Source organism: Bombina bombina, chromosome 1 (genome assembly GCF_027579735.1).
Source record: "Bombina bombina isolate aBomBom1 chromosome 1, aBomBom1.pri, whole genome shotgun sequence".
Lineage (NCBI taxonomy): Eukaryota > Metazoa > Chordata > Amphibia > Anura > Bombinatoridae > Bombina > Bombina bombina.
Window position 1 is genome coordinate 1,363,824,576 of NC_069499.1, and position 22,510 is coordinate 1,363,847,085.

The following is a 22,510-nucleotide window of genomic DNA, read 5'->3' on the forward strand; positions in this document are numbered from 1 at the left end:
ATTTGTTATCAGTTAAAGACAGTTAGAGAGAAATATGTAGCATGGTTAGCCTTGAAAACATTGCATTTCTAGCTCTATAATTAAAAATTATCTGCAATTTTCAGTTACTTTGCATGAAAAGGAGGCTAAATAAATAATAAAAGTATATTGCAAAGCAGTTTTACTACACATAACAAAACATTTTATATCCAAATCTTAAGGTGTTTACTGTCCCTTTAACCCAAATAACACAGCATATATATCCCATGCTGCATGACAGTATATGTAAGTAAACAATACATTCTGCATTTATGCAGTAAGAGCTGCCGTCTAACACACACCTCAGACACTCACACTTCTTGCCTCCCTTCTCTTAAAAGAAACACGGCCAAAGTTCTCTCTCAGACATTAGGCTTTGTAATTGCTCTTCCTCCTGTGACACAGTAGCACAGACAGAGTCCCCCTACTTCTCCCTCAGAGCTGCTTTCCCCTCCCCTTATCCCTCCCACAGAGTATATCAGAGGAGTTAGAGAGTTAGAAGGGTGAGATCAGCAGCTGAAACAGGAGACAGCTACGATGGGTGAGATTTACATACACTTATAATACTCATTCTACTACCATGAGCTCCATTTATCAATAATTTTGTGAATTCTCCTTTCTGTTCTTCTATCAGTTCTCTGCAGCTCTCCTCAGGAGAGGCGCACATGTGCACCCTTATTTATCATAAAAATGTTGTTTTTCTCCTTAGGAGAGCTGAGGAGAACTAATGATAATTTTCTCCAGTCTGATTAGTATCTTCTACTTATTTATCACCAAAAATAAGCAACTATTCTCCCTGTCAATCATATATAAACTAATAGAAATATCTTTACAGCCTTTCTAGTAGATTTGTAAATGCCCCTCTTCAGCAAACTGTCAAGTAAGAAAATAGATCTACATTTTCATGTGCTTCAATTTTAGTGCTTCTTTTATATCTTATTTTTATGCTCCAATAGATAAAAATTTTGGTGCTCCATTATATATTTTTATCACGCCAACATTATTATTGCGCTTTGTTATAGATAATTTTCGCACTCTCTTTTTTTGTGTAACTGCTTCTACAACTGGTAGAGAATAGATTTCTAATACTGTTCTCCACAGTAGTTATGGAGAACTTTAATGAAGCAACTTGCAGGAGAACTTTCAGTCCTCCACAGGAGAATATAAATGATACATTTGTAAGTAGGAGAATTAATGAGAACTATATGAAATACGATTAAAAGGATCTAATTTAACCCTTTTTTTGGAGAACATGTTCTCCAAGGAGAGTGAGAACAGAGTAGGAGAATTTCACAGTCGAACTTTGAATTTTTGAATGATAAATAGGGGAATTATTTCTCATGAGAACTTTTAGGAAAAAATATAGGAGAATATGAATGATAAATGGAGCCCCATGTCACCTGCTTGACCATACCACCTGTTTACACTAAACCTGCACACACACGTTATTGTTATACTCACATTGCTTTTGTGCACAAGAAGCTTTTTCAGTCTTAACTTATGTTTCAGTTGTCTGCTCTCACTTTTTTATATAGTAGCTCATCCTGCACTCACACTGCCTCACTTGCACATTGCTGATATAGCTCCTGCAGTCACACAGACTTCACTCACTCTGTACCCCACAACCTGCACTCACTCTGTACCCCATTAAATACACACAACCTGCACTCACACTGTACCCCACTACATACACACAACCTGTACTCACACTGTACTGCACATCATACACACAAAACCTGCACTCACTTTGTACCCCACTACATACACAAAACCTGCACTCACACTGCACCACACTACCTACATACAACCTTCACTCACACTATACCCCTCTACATACCTACAAAATGCACTCCCACTGTACCCCACTACCTACACACAACCTGCACTCATACTGTACCCCACTACCTACACGCAACCTGCACTCACACTGTACCCCACTACTTACACACAACCTGCACTCACACTGTACCCCACTACTAACACACAACTTGCACTCATACTGTACCCCACTACCTACACACAACCTGCACTCACACTGTACCCCACTACTTACGCACAACCTGCACTCATACTGTACCCCACTACATACACAACATACACACAGCCTGCACTCATACTGTACCCCACAACATACACACAACCTGCACTCACACTGTAACCCACTACATACACACAACCTGTACACACACTGTACCCCACAACATACACACAACATGTACTCACACTGTACCCCACTACCTACAAACAACCTGCACTTACACTCTAACCCACTACATACACACACCAACCTGCACTCATATTGTACCACACTACATATACACAACCTTCACTCACATTGAACCCACTACCTACACACAACCTACACTTATACAGTACCCCGCTACATTAACACACACTGCACTCCACTACATACACACAACCTGCACTCACTCTATACCCCACTACATACAAACAACTTGCACTCACACTGTACCACTCTAAATTCATACAACAACCTTCACTTACACTGTACCCCACTACACTACATGCCTCACTTGTACATTACTGTTATTGCTCACTGCAGTCACACAGACTGCACTTACACTGTACCTCACTACATACACATAACAACAAGCTACATCCACACTGTACCCCACTAAATACACACAGCAACCTGTGCTCACACTGTACCCTACTACATACACACAACCTGTACTCAAACTGTACCCCGCTGCATACACACAACCTGCACTCACACTGTTCCCCACTAAATACACACAACAACCTGTGCCCACACCGTACCCTACTACATACACACAACCTGTACTCAAACTGTACCCCACTACATACACACAACCTGCACTCACCCTGTACCCCACTCCATTCATACAACCTGCACTCACACTTTACCCCACTACATTCACACAACCTGGACTCAAACTGTACCACACTACATCCATACAACCTGTGCTCACACAATACCCCATTACATTCACACAGCCTGCACTTGCACTGTACTCCACTACATTCACACAACCTGTACTCACACCATAGCCCACTACATTCACACAACCTACACTCACATTGTGCCACACTACATTCACACAACCTGCACTCACACTGTACCCCTCTACTTTAACGCAACCTGCACTCACACTGCACACCTCTACTTTACCACAACCTTCACTCACATTGTACCCCACTACTTTTACATAACCTGCGCTCACACAATACCCCTTACATTTACACAATCTGCACTCACAATATACCCCTTAAATTCACACAATCTGTACTCACACTGTACCCCACTATTCACACAACCTGCACTCACACTGCACCCCACTACATTTATACAACCTGCACTCAAACTGTACCAACCTACATTTACACAGCCTGCATTTACACTACCGCACAACATTCACACTAATCCCAAACACAGAGTGTGCTCACACTGTACCCCCCAAATTCACACAATCTGCACTCACACTGCACCCATGTACATTCACACAACTTACACAAACACTGTAGCCGGCCTACATTCACACCACTTACACTCACACTCTATCCTGGCTTCATTCACACAACCTGCACTCATAATTTACCCTGCCTATATATTAACACATCCTGCCCTCACACTGTACCCCAAACACAGCCTCTGCACTTACACTGTACCCCACTTCAATCACACTTCATGCATTCACACTTCTATTTTACATTGACCTCTTACTAAGCTCGCACTACATTATTTATTATATCTTCTGTGCTTAAATGGACAGTATACACTCATTTTCATATAACTACATGTAATAGACACTACTTTTAAGAATAAGATGCACAGATACTGATATAAAAATCCAGTATAAAGCTGTTAAAAACTTACTTAGAAGCTCTCAGTTTGGCTCTGTTGAAAAGATAGTTGGAAAGCCCACTGCAAGTGGGAAATAAGACACTCCCCCTCCCCCTTCTTTTGAATATGAAAAGACCCTTTACACAAACAGGAGCAAGCTGGAGAAGGTAGCTGATAGTATTCTCATAAAACTTTGGGGCTTGGTTAGGAGTCTGGGGTGCGATCAGATATACGGCGTACTTTTCGGCTCAAGCGAGGTAACCCGCGCCGCCCGTAGTTTCACCTCCCACATCAGGGTATTACATATACGGTGCCGGCAGTTGCTAAAGTGCCGTAAGTCGGACAAACTAGCGATGTCCAGAAATAAGTCGCCAGTGACTTACGGCACTTTAGCAACTTCCGTCGCCTACAAAAACTTACTAAACTTTTAAATCTCCCTTAACTGTCTAACACGCCTCCCAAAAATAGCCCGACACGTATACCCCTCTATCCGCAATCCCCCCTCTCACTCCTAACAATAAATGTATTAACCCCTAGACCGACAACCCCCCACAACGCAATAAGCCTAATTGTTAACCCCTAAACCGCCGCTCCCGGACCCCGCCGCCACCTATATTAAATGTATTACCCCCTAATCTGACCCCCCTACACCACCGCCACCTATATTAAATATATTACCCCCTAATCTGATCCTCCTATACCACCACCACCTATATTAAATATATTACCCCCTAATCTGACCCCCCTACACTGCCACCACCTACATAAAATATATTAACCCCTAATCTGATCCCCCTACACCACCGCCATCTACATAAAATATATTAACCCCTAATCTGACCCCCTACACCGCCGCCACCTATATTAAATGTATTACCCCCTAAACCTAAGTCTAACCCTAACACCCCCTAACTTAATTATTATTTAAATAAATCTAAATAATATTAATATTATTAACTAAATTATTCCTATTTAAAACTAAATACTTACCTATAAAATAAACCCTAAGATAACTACAATATAATTAATAATTACATTGTAGCTATTTTAGGGTTTATATTTACTTTACGGGTAACTTTGTATTTATTTTAACTAGGTACAATAGCTAGTAAATAGTTAATAACTATTTAATAGCTACCTCGTTAAAATAATTACAAAATTACCTGTAAAATAAATCCAAACCTAAGTTACAAATACACCTAACACCACACTATCAATAAATTAATTAAATAAACTACAATTATCTAAACTAAAATACAATTAAATAAACTAAACTATATTACAAAAAACAAACACTAAATTACAAAAAATAAAAAAAGATAACAAGAATTTTAAGCTAATTACACCTAATCTACGCCCCCTAATAAAATAAAAAAGCCCCCCAAAATAATAAAATTTGTCTACCCTAAACTAAATTACAAAAGTAATCAGCTCTATTACCAGCCCTTAAAAGGGCCTTTTGCGGGGCATTGCCCCAAAGTAATCAGCTCTTTTACCTGCAAAAAAAAGAACAATCCCCCCCCATTACAACCCACCACCCACACACCCCTACTCTAAAACCCACCCAATCCCCCCTTAAAAAACCCGAAGTCTAACCCCCAAGTGGTCCTTACCTGTCCTGAAGACCGGCGGAGAAGGTCCTGTTCCAGGCGGTGAAGTCTTCTTCCAAGCGGCGAGTGTATGAGTGTATAATGTCCCTTTAATCAGCCAGCATTAAGATTGCTTTCATGTCCCAGCTGTAATGGTACAGGCACCAAAACTATCCATAACCTTGTGCTTGCAAGGTGTTCATCTGACCTGTATTAGTAAATTCAGAATTTACCATGTTCCAGTGAATTGCATTGTTTTCTTGTCTACACCATTGTCTCACTTGATACTCATGCAGGATATGATGAATGTATATCCAGGAGATAGTCAGGTCATCTAATGAGAATGTTACACAAAATGAATTTAAGAAATACAGAATTGCACAGAATTGTCAATTAGTCTTAGTTCACAGTGTTTTCATTTTAAAAACACATAAAAGTTTTTCCAAAAGAAATTATTGGGAAACACTCATATGAGTCTGCCAGTACTTAAAGGGACATTACAGCCAAAATTTAAATGCACATAGATGAATTACATATTTGAATAGAAACATATTTGCAATATACATGTATTAGCTAAAATGCTTCTAGTAAAAGTTATCACTGTTTTAATGTTAACATTTTTCTCTGCATGTGCATGTGAAGGATAGCTAGATATTCTCAGTGCATCCACATTTTAAATACTGTAGCTGCTTAGAGTGCCAGAGGGGCTTGTATCATGTCAGCAAATTAACAAAATGAGTAATTACCAGATGTACAAGCACTTTAGGCTCTCTGAGCAAGTGCTGTGTTTAAAATGCTGGTGAATGGTGCATATTTAAATACACTTTTGAAACAGCTATAGCTTTTATTAGAAGCATTTTTTTTGTATATTACAAAAATGCTTCTATTCAAAACTGAAATGCATTCATGTGGATTTCAATTTTGACTGGAATGTCCCTTTAAAGGGACATACTAATTGTGACATTGCATTTTAGAACATGTCATTTTTGCATTATTGATCCTAGTTAACCATGTGTTCAACCCCCTTAAAGGGTTTATCTCATAGGTAAAATCCTTCTAAGGAAATGCAAGCATTGAAGCTCCTACACAGGACATTGCCAGTGATGTGTGACTGAGCAATTGCTGTTCCTGATTGGCTAACCAGCGTTATTCTGCTCAGGGTTTAAACACAATAGTAATCTAGGGTCAGATGTGCATTTTATTATATGCATGGATTGATTTCTCTCTGAAACAAAGCAAAATTAACCCATTCCCTAAAACAAGTCAAGTAATTTGTATTTTATATTTTGGTATATATATATATGTTTAATGATATATAAACAGCGCTGTCTACAGCATATACAAATTCAGAAATCACAATGTATAGATAAAATGCTTTCTTTTATTGAAAAATAATGTTAAAAAATATTTCTAACAAACATATCTGATGAATACGAATCAACAAAAATGTTTGTTAAAGCATTGTTATCACATAGGTGTGTCAATTATATGGTTGTATTCCACCCTAAGTCACAAAGAAGGCAGGATCCAGCTTGTGTGCAAAGTAAAATCCAAATTTATTAGGCTCAGTTAAAACGCCAAATAGGCAAACAAACAGCATAAACAGGAGAGGTGTGTGAGCGTGACACCAAAGCTTACATGTTTCGGCACGCAGCCGTAATCATAGCCATAGGTGTCATGCAGGTGAATGCATACTTAAAAAGTTAATGATACAATACAATTGGACAAAGAATATATACAAAGCACGCCCACACTCCACAGGTTGAGAAGGAGTTAACCCTTAGTTCCCTAGACCTGAACAACAGTAATACACTTTCAAGTTAATACATATGAAATATCGTATTAATTAAGAGTTTACACACTATAGGAGATGGTTAAACATAGCAAATATGTATAACACATATTATATATCAAACGATAAATATTCTATACATAAGAAAAAACGCTAGTTATAATGACCATAAGCTGTATTAGATACTCAATATACTCTGTATGTTATATTGAATGTCCCCCATTGGAGGTATATTATACCACAGAAAATATGACAAGCAAATACACAATTGCTAGGATAGGTAAAACTTCAGCCTACCCATTGGATGATTACTCAATATGCTCTAGCATCTATGCACGTGTGTGTCATATATCTGTGCAATAGTCAAGTATAAAAGCCACAATAATAGTGGTAATATATAAACCCTGTATAAGGGGAATAGTATAGGGGAAGATGGAAGAATAAGGGGGAAAGAAAAGTACAAAAATCAAAATTCAAAATTCAAAATTCAAAAAGCACTAAAGCAAGATGTATGAATGAAATGTATAAATAAGTTCACTATGTATATCATCCTTATATATATCATATTTGTCCTTGTCTAAAATATATGACACTTGTATACATGCCATGCTCAAAAAGTTGAGAATATTGGAAAATATGTGTAAGGAACATATGCACTCTCATATGTGCATATATCTCTGTATATATATAAGGATGCTGATGAAAATGAGATTTAAGTGATAACTACGAATTGATTGATTTGATGTAGATGTAATTATGTTTGTATATTGAGGGATATGACTAATGTAATATCAGAGGAAACCACTAAGGCTATTCCCAGAAGTTGATTAAATCATATCTGGAGTTTAATCCTAAAGGTAGCCTTGTTTTTAAACACTTCCCTTTTGGCAAGTATATTCTCAAGGTTGCCTCCTCTCTTGGGCACCTTGGCTTGTTCTATTGCCACCCATTTGAAAGAATTCAAGCTACAACTGTGTTTAGTGGCAAAATGTTGAACCAGGGGTGTGCTGGATGTACCTTTAGTAATGGTTGAGAAGTGTTCCCTAATGCGGGAATTTATATCCCTAGAGGTTAACCCTACGTATTGGACCTTACACTGGGTACATATGATGATATATATGACATCAGTACTTTGGCAATTAAGGCAGGTTTTGATAGGGTATGTCTGACCTGTTATTGTTGCGGTGAATTCTTTAGTAACTCAGACAAAATCACAGGGTTTACACTTTCTGTGCCCACATTTGAACATGCCTAAGTGTTGTAACCATGAGCTAGTATGTCGTGATGTCTGTTTCAATTCTGTTGGGGACAGGATAGATGCCAATGTTGGGCTTTTTTTGTATGAACACCTTACCCCTTGTTTTACGGTTTCAACCAGCTTATCATCAGCTGCCAGTAAAGGGAAATGTTTCCTGACTATGTTGCAGATCTGTGGATACTGTGTACTAAAGGTTGTCACAAAGTGAACACCTTGAAAGTCACTGTGTGTGTTTTTGGGTTTGTCTACCAAAAGTTGATCCCTATCCAGCATGTGAACAGCTAATCTAGCTTGTCTGATATGTCTGCGGGCATATTTTCTCTCTTTGAGTCTCCTCTCTAGACAATCAGCCTCCTGCACGTAATCCACAGTGTTGCTACAATTCCTCTTAAGCCTGGTAAACTGGCCTTTTGCAACAGCATACAATGTATTCTTAGGATGGCAGCTGGAGGCGTGCAGGAGGGTGTTGCCTGAGATGGGCTTACGGTATACTTTAGACGTGATTTTACCACTATTTTCTCCTGTAAGACATAAGTCTAAATAATTAATAGAATTTGAATCCGTAGTGTAGGTAAAAGCTTAAATTCAAATTGTTATTATTGATCATCTCAATGAAGGTCATAATATCTGCAGGGGAACCTGACCAGATAAAGAGGAGGTCGTCAATATAACGTTTAAAGAAACAGATGTGTGATCTGTATGGGTTACTATGGTCAAAGATGTTATCTAGCTCCCATTTGCCAAGAAATAGATTCGCATAAGAGGGGGCATATTTCGCCCCCATGGCCGTACCACATCTTTGCACATAGTATTGCCCTTCAAAGGTGAAAAAGTTATGAGTCAATAGAAACTCTAGAATTCTTAGGACATATTTTTGAAAATCCAATGTATATTCTGTATGTGTAGTCAAAAAATACCTTACTGCCTCAATACCTCTGTTGTGTGGTATTTTGGAATATAGAGAAACCACATCAACTGAAAGCCAGTGGTAATTGGTTTGCCAATTAATATCAGTTAAAAGATTATGTACATGCTTTGAATCTCTAGTGTATGAGGGTAATTGGTTAACCAATGGTTGTAAGATGGCATCTAACCACTGGGAAAATCTTTCAAATATAGAATCTATACCACTAACTATTGGGCGGCCCTTTACGTTAGTGAGAGATTTATGGACCTTAGGGAACATATGGAACACTGGGATCCTAGGGTACTTGATGTAAAGATAATCTGCTGTATTTTCATCTATAAAACCGTGTTTGACACCATCATCCAAAATATCAAACAATAATTTCTTGTACTCATTGGTTGGATTCCTTGGTAGGAGCGAGTAATCTGAAGGGCTATTTAGCTGTCTAAGAGCCTCTGATATATTATCTTTCTTATCTAGAACTACAATAGTACCCCCTTATCTTTGCACACAAGCTGGATCCTGCCTTCTTTGTGACTTTTTGCCTTTACACCAACATTGGATCCGCTTTAGCCCCTGTGTACCTGTAACCTGTTGGAAACCCGAGTGAAGAGTGAGCACCGCCCCCCGACCGGAGATTCCCGTTACGTCACGACCGACATTAGAGTGCACGCTTGGAAAGCCAGAAGCGCTGCTGGAGCCTTATGTGAGTGACGGATGTTTTTGGAGCTATCAGCCCACCGATATGTTTTCGGCTTGACCATGTAGGTCCCCCGGCATGTCCAGAGCTCCTCCACAGAAGGATTGCACAGCACACGTGAGATCATCAGGGGGCGGCTAGAGCTCATCTGGGGTAAGTCCCGGGTACAACAGTAAAAGTTTGCTTGCATGTTTGTCTGCATTTTGGTCCGCATGTTTGAAGAGTACCTCCTACCTTTTTCATATCTCTGTCATTTGGGGTATTACTGGTGATACCCGGGGAGACTCTTCATTGCAGTTTACAAATACAGGGGTTCTTCTTTATACATTGTTAATCTACTTTGGCAGTGAACATTTAATCAGTTCAATTAATTACAGAGTTAAAATGGAAGAAACGGCACAACAATATTTCTTCCTGAGACCTGCTACAGCACATAGTAACTTTTCCACAGAATGTGAAAAAATATTTTCTGAGGATAAGGGGACACTTTCACTTAGCACCTTATTTGAAACTATGGAGACTCTTTTGTTCAAATAAACTAAAGCACAGTGGGACATTTGGACATTCCAATCATATCTTAAAGCTCAAATGATTCCCAGAGGACTGAGAATTTTTAAATTCCCTACTTTTGATGTTGATACTACGGACATAGAATTTGTTGATAAATGGAATGCAGCGTTATCAGAATGTTCATGTCAACTAATGTTACTATTAATACAATATAGGACACAGCAATTAAACGATGTCAAACATGAGATAGATACTCTTCAGATAGAGCTAAATAATAGAAGTGTTGACCCTGACTTTGCTAAATTTGATAAGATTTTGCAAGAGTCTTTGGCCCGTGGTAAGCAAGTTATAATGGAAAACAAACATATTAAGTTTGTACGTGACAAAACAGACTACCAGAAAAATTCAGTCTATATTTGGAACAAAAAACAACGCTCCAATTATAGACAAAGCTTACCACAGAACAAAAACCGTAGGGGCAATCGTAGACATGGAAGGGGTCACCGTAAACAGGTTAGCTTTTCTGATAGCGATACAGACAGATCGTCTGATGAATATAACTCAGGTGGTGATAACGAAACAGATAGAGTAACCCAGACTAATACCATCTCTAATACACATCAGGGCATTTTAAAGGCTCCTATTGTTTCTAATAGTTCCAATATCTCCAATGTTCCTAATGCTTTTAATATTGCACCCACAAGTTCGGCACCACAAATAGCGAGACCTAAAGATAAAAACACTATCTCCAAATACATCTCTACAAACAGATCAGATGAACAAATGGGTGCACACGCTGGGAACACAGGGACCCAAGATATGACATTACTGAATCAGGTTTTTCCCATGGATCCACCATTACAGGGCATAGGGGGGACACCACACAACAGCCAAGAGAGATACCCATTATGGGGCAATAGCACGCAGACCAAATACAAATAAACAGTGTGGTTAATCTATCTTCAGTTATACTGACTAATGATCAAATAGATGTATTATCCCTAGGCCTAGGTTTTGCACCTACTACAAACTTTGACATCAGACACTCATTGATATCAACAAATTTGTTAGGAACATCACATTAAAGAAACACTTTGCAGATGCTCCACATGAGACTATCAATTTCGAACTGGATAAAGTCCATACTGCATCTAACATAGGCATAAACACTTTCTCAGAAACTTGTGACCTCATATCTCTTCAAAATCTTGCCATAGAGGGTAATAGTGTCCCTGGAACACTCAATAGGGCATTTTCATTTAAGAATAAATCTACCTTCTACCCGATACAAAATAGAGGGCCAATAATAGAGACATTTCATGCACGAGTAGAATCAGATCTGCAGAAATTGAAGGAAACCACAGATAGAACAACAAACAATTTGACTAAAAGACAATCAGAAGCACTAAGGTCATTACAACAACAACCAGATCTGGTGATCCGTCCATCAGATAAGGGGGGTACTATTGTAGTTCTAGATAAGAAAGATTATATATCAGAGGCTCTTAGACAGCTAAATAACCCTTCAGATTACTCGCTCCTACCAAGGAATCCAACCAATGAGTACAAAAAATTATTGTTTGATATTTTGGATGATGGTGTCGAACACGGTTTTATAGATGAAAATACAGCAGATTATCTTTACGTCAAGTACCCTAGGATCCCAGTGTTCCATATGTTCCCTAAGGTCCATAAATCTCTCACTAACGTAAAGGGCCGCCCAATAGTTAGTGGTATAGATTCTATATTTGAAAGATTGTCCCAGTGGTTAGATGCCATCTTACAACCATTGGTTATCCAATTACCCTCATACACTAGAGATTCAAAGCATGTACTTAATCTTTTAACTGATATTAATTGGCAAACCAATTACCACTGGCTTTCAGTTGATGTGGTCTCTCTATATTCCAAAATACCACACAACAGAGGTATTGAGGCAGTAAGGTATTTTTTGACTACACATACAGAATATACATTGGATTTTCAAAAATATGTCCTAAGAATTCTAGAGTTTCTATTGACTCATAACTTTTTCACCTTTGAAGGGCAATACTATGTGCAAAGATGTGGTACGGCCATGGGGGCAAAATATGCCCCCTCTTATGCGAATCTATTTCTTGGCAAATGGGAGCTAGATAACATCTTTGACCATAGTAACCCATACAGATCACACATCTGTTTCTTTAAACGTTATATTGACAACCTCCTTTTTATCTGGTCAGGTTCCCCTGCAGATATTATGACCTTCATTGAGATGATCAATAATAACAATTTGAATTTAAGCTTTACCTACACTACAGATTCAAATTCTATTAATTATTTAGACTTATGTCTTACAGGAGAAAGTAGTGGTAAAATCACGTCTAAATTATAACGTAAGCCCATCTCAGGCAACACCCTCCTGCACGCCTCCAGCTGCCATCCTAAGAATACATCGTATGCTGTTGCAAAAGGCCAGTTTACCAGGCTTAAGAGGAATTGTAGCAACACTGTGGATTACGTGCAGGAGGCTGATTGTCTAGAGAGGAGACTCAAAGAGAGAAAATATGCCTGCAGACATATCAGACAAGCTAGATTAGCTGTTGACAAGCTGGATAGGGATCAACTTTTGGTAGACAAACCCAAAAACACACACAGTGACTTTCAAGGTGTACACTTTGTGACAACCTTTAGTACACAGTATCCACAGATCTGCAACATAGTCAGGAAACATTTCCATTTACTGGCAGCTGATGATAAGCTGGTTGAAACCGTAAAACAAGGGGTAAGGTGTTCATACAAAAAAAGCCCAACATTGGCATCTATCCTGTCCCCAACAGAATTGAAACAGACATCACGACATACTAGCTCATGGTTACAACACTTAGGCATGTTCAAATGTGGGCACAGAAAGTGTAAACCCTGTGGTTTTGTCTGGGTTAATAAAGAATTCACCTCAACAATAACAGGTCAGACATACCCTATCAAAACCTGCCTTAATTGCCAAAGTACTGATGTCATATATATCATCATATGTACCCAGTGTAAGGTCCAATACGTAGGGTTAACCTCTAGGGATATAAATTCCCGCATTAGGGAACACTTCTCCACCATTACTAAAGGTACATCCAGCACACCCCTGGTTCAACATTTTGCCACTAAACACAGTTGTAGCTTGAATTCTTTCAAATGGGTGGCAATAGAACAAGCCAAGGTGCCCAAGAGAGGAGGCAACCTTGAGAATATACTTGCCAAAAGGGAAGTATATTGGATCTACACTTTAAAAACAAGGCTACCTTTAGGATTAAACTCCAGATATGATTTAATCAACTTCTGGGAATAGCCTTAGTGGTTTCCTCTGATATTACATTAGTCATATCCCTCAATATACAAACATAATTACATCTACAGCAAATCAATCAATTCATAGTTATCACTTAAATCTCATTTTCATCAGCATCCTTATATATATACAGAGATATATGCATATATGAGAGTGCATATGTTCCTTACACATATTTTCCAATATTCTCAACTTTTTGAGCATGTATACAAGTGTCATATATTTTAGACAAGGACAAATATGATGTATATAAGGATGATATACATAGTGAACTTATTTATACATTTCATTCATACATCTTGCTTTAGTGCTTTTTGAATTTTGAATTTTTATTTTTGTTTTTTTTATTTTTGTACTTTTCTTTCCCCCTTATTCTTCCATCTTCCCCTATACTATTCCCCTTATACAGGGTTTATATATTACCACTATTATTGTGGCTTTTATACTTGACTATTGCACAGATATATGACACACACGTGCATAGATGCTAGAACATATTGAGTAATCATCCAACGGGTAGGCTGAAGTTTTATCTATCCTAGCAATTGTGTATTTGCTTGTCATATTTTCTGTGGTATAATATACCTCCAATAGGGGACATTCAATATAACATACATTCTACTTTATCATACAGAGTATATTGAGTATCTAATACAGCTTATGGTCATTATAACTAGCGTTTTTTCTTATGTATAGAATATTTATCGTTTGATATATAATATGTGTTATACATATTTGCTATGTTTAACCATCTCCTATAGTGTGTAAACTCTTAATTAATACGATATTTCATATGTATTAACTTGAAAGTGTATTAATGTTGTTCAGGTCTAGGGAACTAAGGGTTAACTCCTTCTCAACCTGTGGAGTGTGGGCGTGCTTTGTATATATTCTTTGTCCAATTGTATCATTAACTTTTTAAGTATGCATTTACCTGCATGACACCTATGGCTATGATTACGGCTGCGTGCCGAAACATGTAAGCTTTGGTGTCACGCTCACACACCTCTCCTGTTTATGCTGTTTGTTTGCCTATTTGGCGTTTTAACTGAGCCTAATAAATTTGGATTTTACTTTGCACACAAGCTGGATCCTGCCTTCTTTGTGACTTTTTGCCTTTACACCAGCATTGGATCCGCTTTAGCCCCTGTGTACCTGTAACCTGTTGCAAACCCGGGTGAAGAGTGAGCACCGCCCCCCGACCGGAGATTCCTGTTACGTCACGACCGACGTTAGAGTGCGCGCTTGGAAAGCCAGAAGCGCTGCTGGAGCCTTATGTGAGTGCCGGATGTTTTTGGAGCTATCAGCCCACCGATATGTTTTCGGCTTGACCGTGTAGGTCCCCCGGCATGTCCAGAGCTCCTCCACTGAAGGATTGCACAGCACACGTGAGATCATCAGGGGGCGGCTAGAGCTCATCTGGGGTAAGTCCCGGGTGCAACAGTAAAAGTTTGCTTGCATGTTTGTCTGCATTTTGGTCCGCATGTTTGAAGAGTACCTCCTACCTTTTTCATATCTCTGTATTCCACCCTAACACATCTCATAACAAACGCCTAATGGCATATTTAAAACAGTGTAGCAGAGTTTAAAATGCTAGATATAAACGATGCCTATCGATCCCCGCAAAACCACAATGTGTTGATTCACAGGATAAACATACGTTGTTTGAACACACAGAATAAAACATATAAATAAAAAAACAATAGTAATCTGTTCAAATATAGAGCAAAAAAAGCTGTAAACACTTGCCTGGCCAGACTTGTGTATACGTTACTACTACGCATTTCAGGGTCACGCCCCTTCCTCAGGTCACCTATTCTGTGTGTTCAAACAATGTATGTTTATCCTGTGAATCAACACATTGTGGTTTTGCGGGGATCGATAGGCATCGTTTATACCTAGCATTTTAAACTCTGCTACACTGTTTTAAATACGCCATTAGGCTTTGTTATGAGATGTGTTAGGGTGGAATACAAACATATAATTGACACACCTATGTGATAACATTGTTTTAACAAACAATTTTGTTGATTCATAGTCATCAGATATGTTTTTTAGAAATATTTTTAACGTTATTTTTCAATAAAAGAAAGCATTTTTTCTATACATTATGATTTCTGAATTTGTATATGCTGTAGACAGCGCTGTTTATATATCCTTAAAAAAATATTTTTTTTTCATAAAATTAACAGCCGCAGTTCGGCATAAAACTAAGGATAAAAACACTAACGCCTAGATTTAGATTTAGATTTTGTACGGTACCCGCGTAGCTAACGCTGTTTTTTTTCCCAGCGCACCCTTAAGACAACGCTGGTATTTAGAGTTGTCTGAGTGGCTGCGTTAGGCTCAGAAAAGGGAGCGTTGAGCAGAATTTAGCTTCCTTTCAACCCTCAATACCAGCGTTGCCTACGGTAGCGGTGAGCTGGAAAAACGTGCTCGTGCACGATATCCCCATAGGAAACAATGGGGCAGTTTGGGCTGAAAAAAAACCTAACACCTGCAAAAAAGCAGCGTTCAGCTCCTAACGCAGCCCCATTGTTTCCTATGTGGAAACACTCTCTAAGTCTACACCTAACACCCTAACATGAACCTCGAGTGTAAACACCCCTAACCTTACACTTATTAACCCCTAATCTGCCACCCCCGCTATCGCTGACACCTGCATTTTATTATTAACCCCTAATCTGCCGACCGGACACCGCTGCCACCTACATTATCCCTATGAACCCCTAATCTGCTGTCCCTAACATTGCTGAACCCTACATTATATTTATTAACCCCTAATCTGCCCCCCAACGTCGCCGCAACCTAACTACAAGTATTAACCCCTAATCTGCTGACCGGACCTCGCCGCCACTATAATAAAAGTATTAACCCCTAAACCCGCCGCACTCCCGCCTCGCAAACACTATAATACATTTTATTAACCCCTAATCTGCCCTCCGTAACATCACCACCACCTTCCTACAATTATTAACCTCTAATCTGCAGCCAGCAACGTCGCCGCTACTATAATAAAGTTATTAACCCCTAAACATAAGTCTAACCCTAACCCTAACACCCCCTAACATAAATATAATTTAAATTAAACAAAATAATATTCCTATTATTAAATAAATTAATCCTATTTAAAACTAAATACTTACCTAGAAAATAAACCCTAATATAGCTACAATATAACTAATAATTACATTGTATTTATTTTAGGATTTATATTTATTTTACAGGCAACTTTGTATTTATTTTAACTAGGTACAATAGCCTAACCTAAGTTACAAATACACCTAACACTACACTATCATTAAATTAATTAAATAAATTACCTACAATTAGCTAAACTAAAATACAATTAAATAAACTAATCTATAATACAATAAAAAACAAACACTAAATTACAAAAAATAAAAAAATATTACACCTAATCTAAGCCCCCTAATAAAATAAAAAATCCCCCCAAAATAAAAAAATTCCCTACCCTATTCTAAATTACAAAAGTAATCAGCTCTATTACCAGCCCTTAAAAGGGCTTTTTGCGGGGCATTGCCCCAAAGTAATCAGCTCTTTTACCTGTAAAAAGAAAATACAAACCCCCCAACATTACAACCCACCACCCACATACCCCTATTCTAACCCACCCAAACCCCCCTTAAAAAAACCTATCACTAACCCCCTGAAGATCTCCCTACCTTGAGTCGTCTTCACTCATCCGAGCCGAAGTCTTCATCCAATCCAGGTGATGTGGTCCTCCATCCGGTAGAAGTCTTGATCCAAGCGGCAAAGAAGAGGTCTTCCATCCGGGCGATGTCTTCTTCCAAGCGGCATCTTCTATATTCTGTCTTCCGGATCCATCTTCATCCCGCTGACGCGGAACATCCTCCTTCCCCGACGTACTAACGACGAATGAAGGTTCCTTTAAGGGACGTCATCCAAGATGGCGTTCCTCGAATTCCGATTGGCTGATAGGATTCTATCAGCCAATCGGAATTAAGGTAGGAAAAATCGGAACAGCCAATAGAATGCGAGTTCAATCTGATTGGCTGATTGGATCAGCCAATCGGATTGAACTTCAATCTGATTGGCTGATTGAATCAGTCAATCAGATTTTTCCTACCTTAATTCCGATTGGCTGATAGAATCCTATCAGCCAATCGGAATTCGAGGGACGCCATCTTGGATGACGTCCCTTAAAGGAACCTTCATTCGTCGTTAGTCCGTCGGGGAAGGAGGATGTTCCGCGTCGGCGGGATGAAGATGGATCAGGAAGACAGAAGACAGAAGATGGCGCTTGGAAGAAGACATTGCCCGGATGGAAGACCTCTTCTTTGCCACTTTGATCAAGACTTCGCCCAGATGGAGGACCTCTTCTTTGTCGCTTGGATCAAGACTTCTACCGGATGGAGGACCACATAGCCCGGATTGGATGAAGACTTCGGCTCAGCAGAGTGAAGACGACTCAAGGTAGGGAGATCTTCAGGGGGTTAGTGATAGGTTTTTTTAAGGGGGGTTTGGGTGGCTTAGAATGGGGGTATGTGGGTGGTGGGTTGTAATGTTGGGGGGTTTTGTATTTTCTTTTTACAGGTAAAAGAGCTGATTACTTTGGGGAAATGCCCCACAAAAAGCCCTTTTAAGAGCTGGTAATAGAGCTGATTACTTTTATAATTTAGAATAGGGTAGGGAATTTTTTTATTTTGGCGGGCTTTTTTATTTTATTAGGGGGCTTAGATTAGGTGTAATTAGATTAAACTAATATTTTTTTATTTTTTGTAATTTAGTGTTTGTTTTGTTTTTGTATTATAGATTAGTTTATTTAATTGTATTTTATTTTAGCTAATTGTAGGTAATTTATTTAATTAATTTAATGATATTGTAGTGTTAGGTGTATTTGTTACTTAGGTTAGGATTTATTTTACAGGTAATTTTGTAATTATTTTAACTAGGTAGCTATTAAATAGTTATTAACTATTTAATAGCTATTGTACCTAGTTAAAATAAATACAAAGTTGCCTGTAAAATAAATATAAATCCTAAAACAAATACAATGTAATTATTAGTTATATTGTAGCTATATTAGGGTTTATTTTCTAGGTAAGTATTTAGTTTTAAATAGGATTCATTTATTTAATAATAGGAATATTATTTCGTTTAATTTAAATTATATTTATGTTAGGGGGTGTTAGGGTTAGGGTTAGACTTAGGTTTAGGGGTTAATAACTTTATTATAGTAGCGGCGACATTGCGGGCGGGAGATTAGGGGTTAATAATTGTAGAAAGGTGGTGGCGATGTTAGGGAGGGCAGATTAGGGGTTAATAATATTTATTATAGTGTTTGCAAGGCGAGAGTGCAGCGGTTTAGGGGTTAACACATTTATTATAGTGGCGGCGAGGTCCGGTCGGCAGATTATGGTTTAATACTTGTAGTTAGGTAGCGGCGGCGTTGGGGGGGCAGATTTGGGGTTAATAAATATAATATAGGTGTCGGCAATGTTAGGGGCAGCAGATTAGGGGTTCATAGGTATAATGTAGGTGGTGGCGGTGTCTGGTCGGCAGATTAGGGGTTAAAAAATAATATTATAGTGGCGGCGATGTGGGGGGCCTCGGTTTAGGGGTACATAGGTAGTTTATGGGTGTTAGTGTACTTTATAGCACAGTAGTTAAGAGCTTTATATTCTGGCGTTAGCCCATAAAGCTCTTAACTACTGACTTTTTTTGTCGGTAGGAGTCTTGTCGGCAGAGGGTCTACCGCTCACTTCTTCCAATGTATAGATAAAATGCTTTCTTTTATTGAAAAATAACGTTAAAAAATATTTCTAACAAACATATCTGATGAATACGAATCAACAAAAATGTTTGTTAAAACATTGTTATCACATAGGTGTGTCAATTATATGGTTGTATTCCACCCTAACACATCTCATAACAAAGCCTAATGGCGTATTTAAAACAGTATAGCAGAGTTTAAAATGCTAGGTATAAACGTTAGAAAAAAGGAACGCTGGAGTCGCAAATTGTGTCAAACAAAGTGATAGCTTTTATTCATCCATAAAAACAGGATAACAAAGTGTACTGCTCTTCAGATAATTACAAGCTTACGCGTTTCGACTGTATGCCGTAGTCATAGCTCGCTAGTAACCCTTAATACTGATGAGCTTTAAAAAGGGTGTAAAAACATTTCATTGGCTGAGCGGCAGTTACCATTTTTAACTCCTTACTTACTTTTTAACACTATATAGTATGTAAGTGTAAATGTAAAGTGTCCTGTTTATTGTTTTTAAATTGATTAGTCATTGCATATGTTTGTGGCTGTACAGTTGGATTATAATCATAATGTGTAACTTGTCTATGTGTAAATAACAAAGTGTTATATAACAGTAACCTTGTAATTTTAATTACTAGTTAATTTACTTTAATTCTGAGTATGCAATTTGTAAAGATTTGCAAAAAGATTATAATTTGCAAAAAGGTTATAATTTGCAAAAAGGTTATAATAGACTATTACTCATAAATTTGGCCCCACTGATCTGATTAAATAGTTTATAGTACCTAAATGGGAATACCTAGACATTCTTGCTTATAATGTGTTATTCACATAGTAAAGGTTCCTACTTTGATTGAGGCCCTCAGGTTCTGTTTTGTAAACAGGTTGGCTTATAATGGCCCTTCTTGTTCAATACAAACCCTAAATTTCCCCATAACACCATTATTAGGGAATAATGTGGCTCAACACTGCCAAATACATAAATTAGTGTATCAAATATAGGGTATAGGGTTACTTTAGGTATTCCAAACATGAACTCATGTAAAATCAGAAAAGTGTTATTGGCTGGGAGTATGCTATACTACATCCAGTGATTGATTAAATTATAAGATGAATTTAATCCTGTGGGGTACCTTGTCCTTAGTTTAAAAATCCAGAACACCTCTTTTTTGGCAAATGCGGAATCTCTGTCCCCTCCTCTTCGTCCTACTTCCACTGTTTCAATTATGGTCCATTTAAAATGAGCGCTGTCTTTGTTGTGGACCAACTTAAAATGTTGGACGAGTGGGGTGGTCAGAGTTCCCGTATAAAATACAGACAAGGTGGTCTCCTTATGATATTCCTTCTTTATTTGTGAACATGAGGAACAGGAACAAATAAAGTCACAACGTTTCGGGGCTATGCCCCTTAATCATGTGATAACATCACTCATTACACACCTGTGATTTATAGGCAGTACCTGGGAATTTTAACCCTTACATTCTTAAAGCATCACAAAAAATTTTGTATATAGCGCCATCTTGTGTCACAATCAGTGTGAAATGAAAAAATTAAAAACAACAGATAAGAGGCCTCAATGGACTATTGTATACATATTATCAAAATTGATGGTAAATTTTGCAACAATTTAACAATTTACAGCTACAGTGGATCAACTTAGCTAAAAAAGTAAAACAAAAAAGCATAATAACAAAGTATAAATAACTATGTATTTATATCGCTACATAGTCAGCAACAGCAACTCGAGGGAATCAGGACTGGCAATGGTCATAGAGATCTAAGATGCAGAATAAGAATACAATTTATATTGTGTAAATGATGAATGGACATAAATCCCAATAAGAATTTTTTTTTATAAATGTAATAACTTATAAGTTATGATTTGTAAAAAATAAAAATTAATAGAAATTAATAAAAAGGAGTCCAATCTATTTCTCGGTTCATACCTTTAGGTTCCAGGGTATCGAGCTTAAATATCCAAAATGTTTCACGCTGTTTGAGCAATTGCTCCCTATTACCACCAATTCTGGGGGTACGGATTTGTTCGATAACCTGGAACCTAAGTTGATTAACCTGATGGCCTGCAGATAGAAAATGGTGGGCTACGGGTGCAGATAGTACCTTGCATCTAATATTGCTTTTATGTTCCGTGATGCGGTCCCCTATGCGTCTTGTCGACTCCCCCACATAGACACGCCCACATGGACATTTGATTAAATAAACCACAAATTTTGTATTACAGGTAAAAAAATCTTTATAGATAAATTTATAACCAGTATGTGGGTGCAAAAAATGGGGACTTTTAATGATAGACCCACAATTGCTACAGCCTAGACACGGGAAACAACCTAGGTTTTTCTTTGTAATGTAAGTCTGCCTACAAATTTTACTAGGACCCAAATCGGCCTTAACAAGAATGTCACGCAAATTTTTAGACCTTTTAAAGGCAGGCATAGGAAATTGTTGGAATTCTTTTATCTCTGCATTGCAGCTCTTCAAAATGCCCCAATGTCGGCGAATGATATTTGTTATTTGTTTACTCTGTCTGCAATATTCAGAGACAAAAGTCATTCTACTCTGTTCAGTTCTAGAGGGTTTGGATTTCAAAAGTTCTTTTCTCTGCAAGGGTAAAACATCCTGAATGGTTTTATTAATCAAGTCTAGAGGGTACCCGCGTTTCAAAAACTTATCACCCATTTCTGTCAAACTTATTTTAGAAATATCATCATTAGCAACTATTCTCCTTACGCGTAGCATTTGGCTCCGTGGTAAAGATTTGACAAGAGATGGGTGGTGAGCACTGTTGAAACACAACAGACTATTGCGGTCAGTT

General features: G+C 38.1%; 1 protein-coding gene across 1 annotated transcript in view; it reads left to right on the plus strand.

Annotated features, from left to right (window-relative positions):
* The first annotated feature begins 499 nt into the window (after nucleotides 1-499).
* The window catches only part of LOC128650174 (methanethiol oxidase-like), a 212,399-nt gene continuing 190,388 nt past the window's right edge, over nucleotides 500-22,510 (plus strand). Inside the window, exon 1 of the mRNA XM_053703913.1 lies at nucleotides 500-559. Coding sequence (XP_053559888.1) covers nucleotides 556-559 — 4 coding nt within the window. The 5' untranslated portion in view covers nucleotides 500-555. The remainder of the gene's footprint in view (nucleotides 560-22,510) is intronic.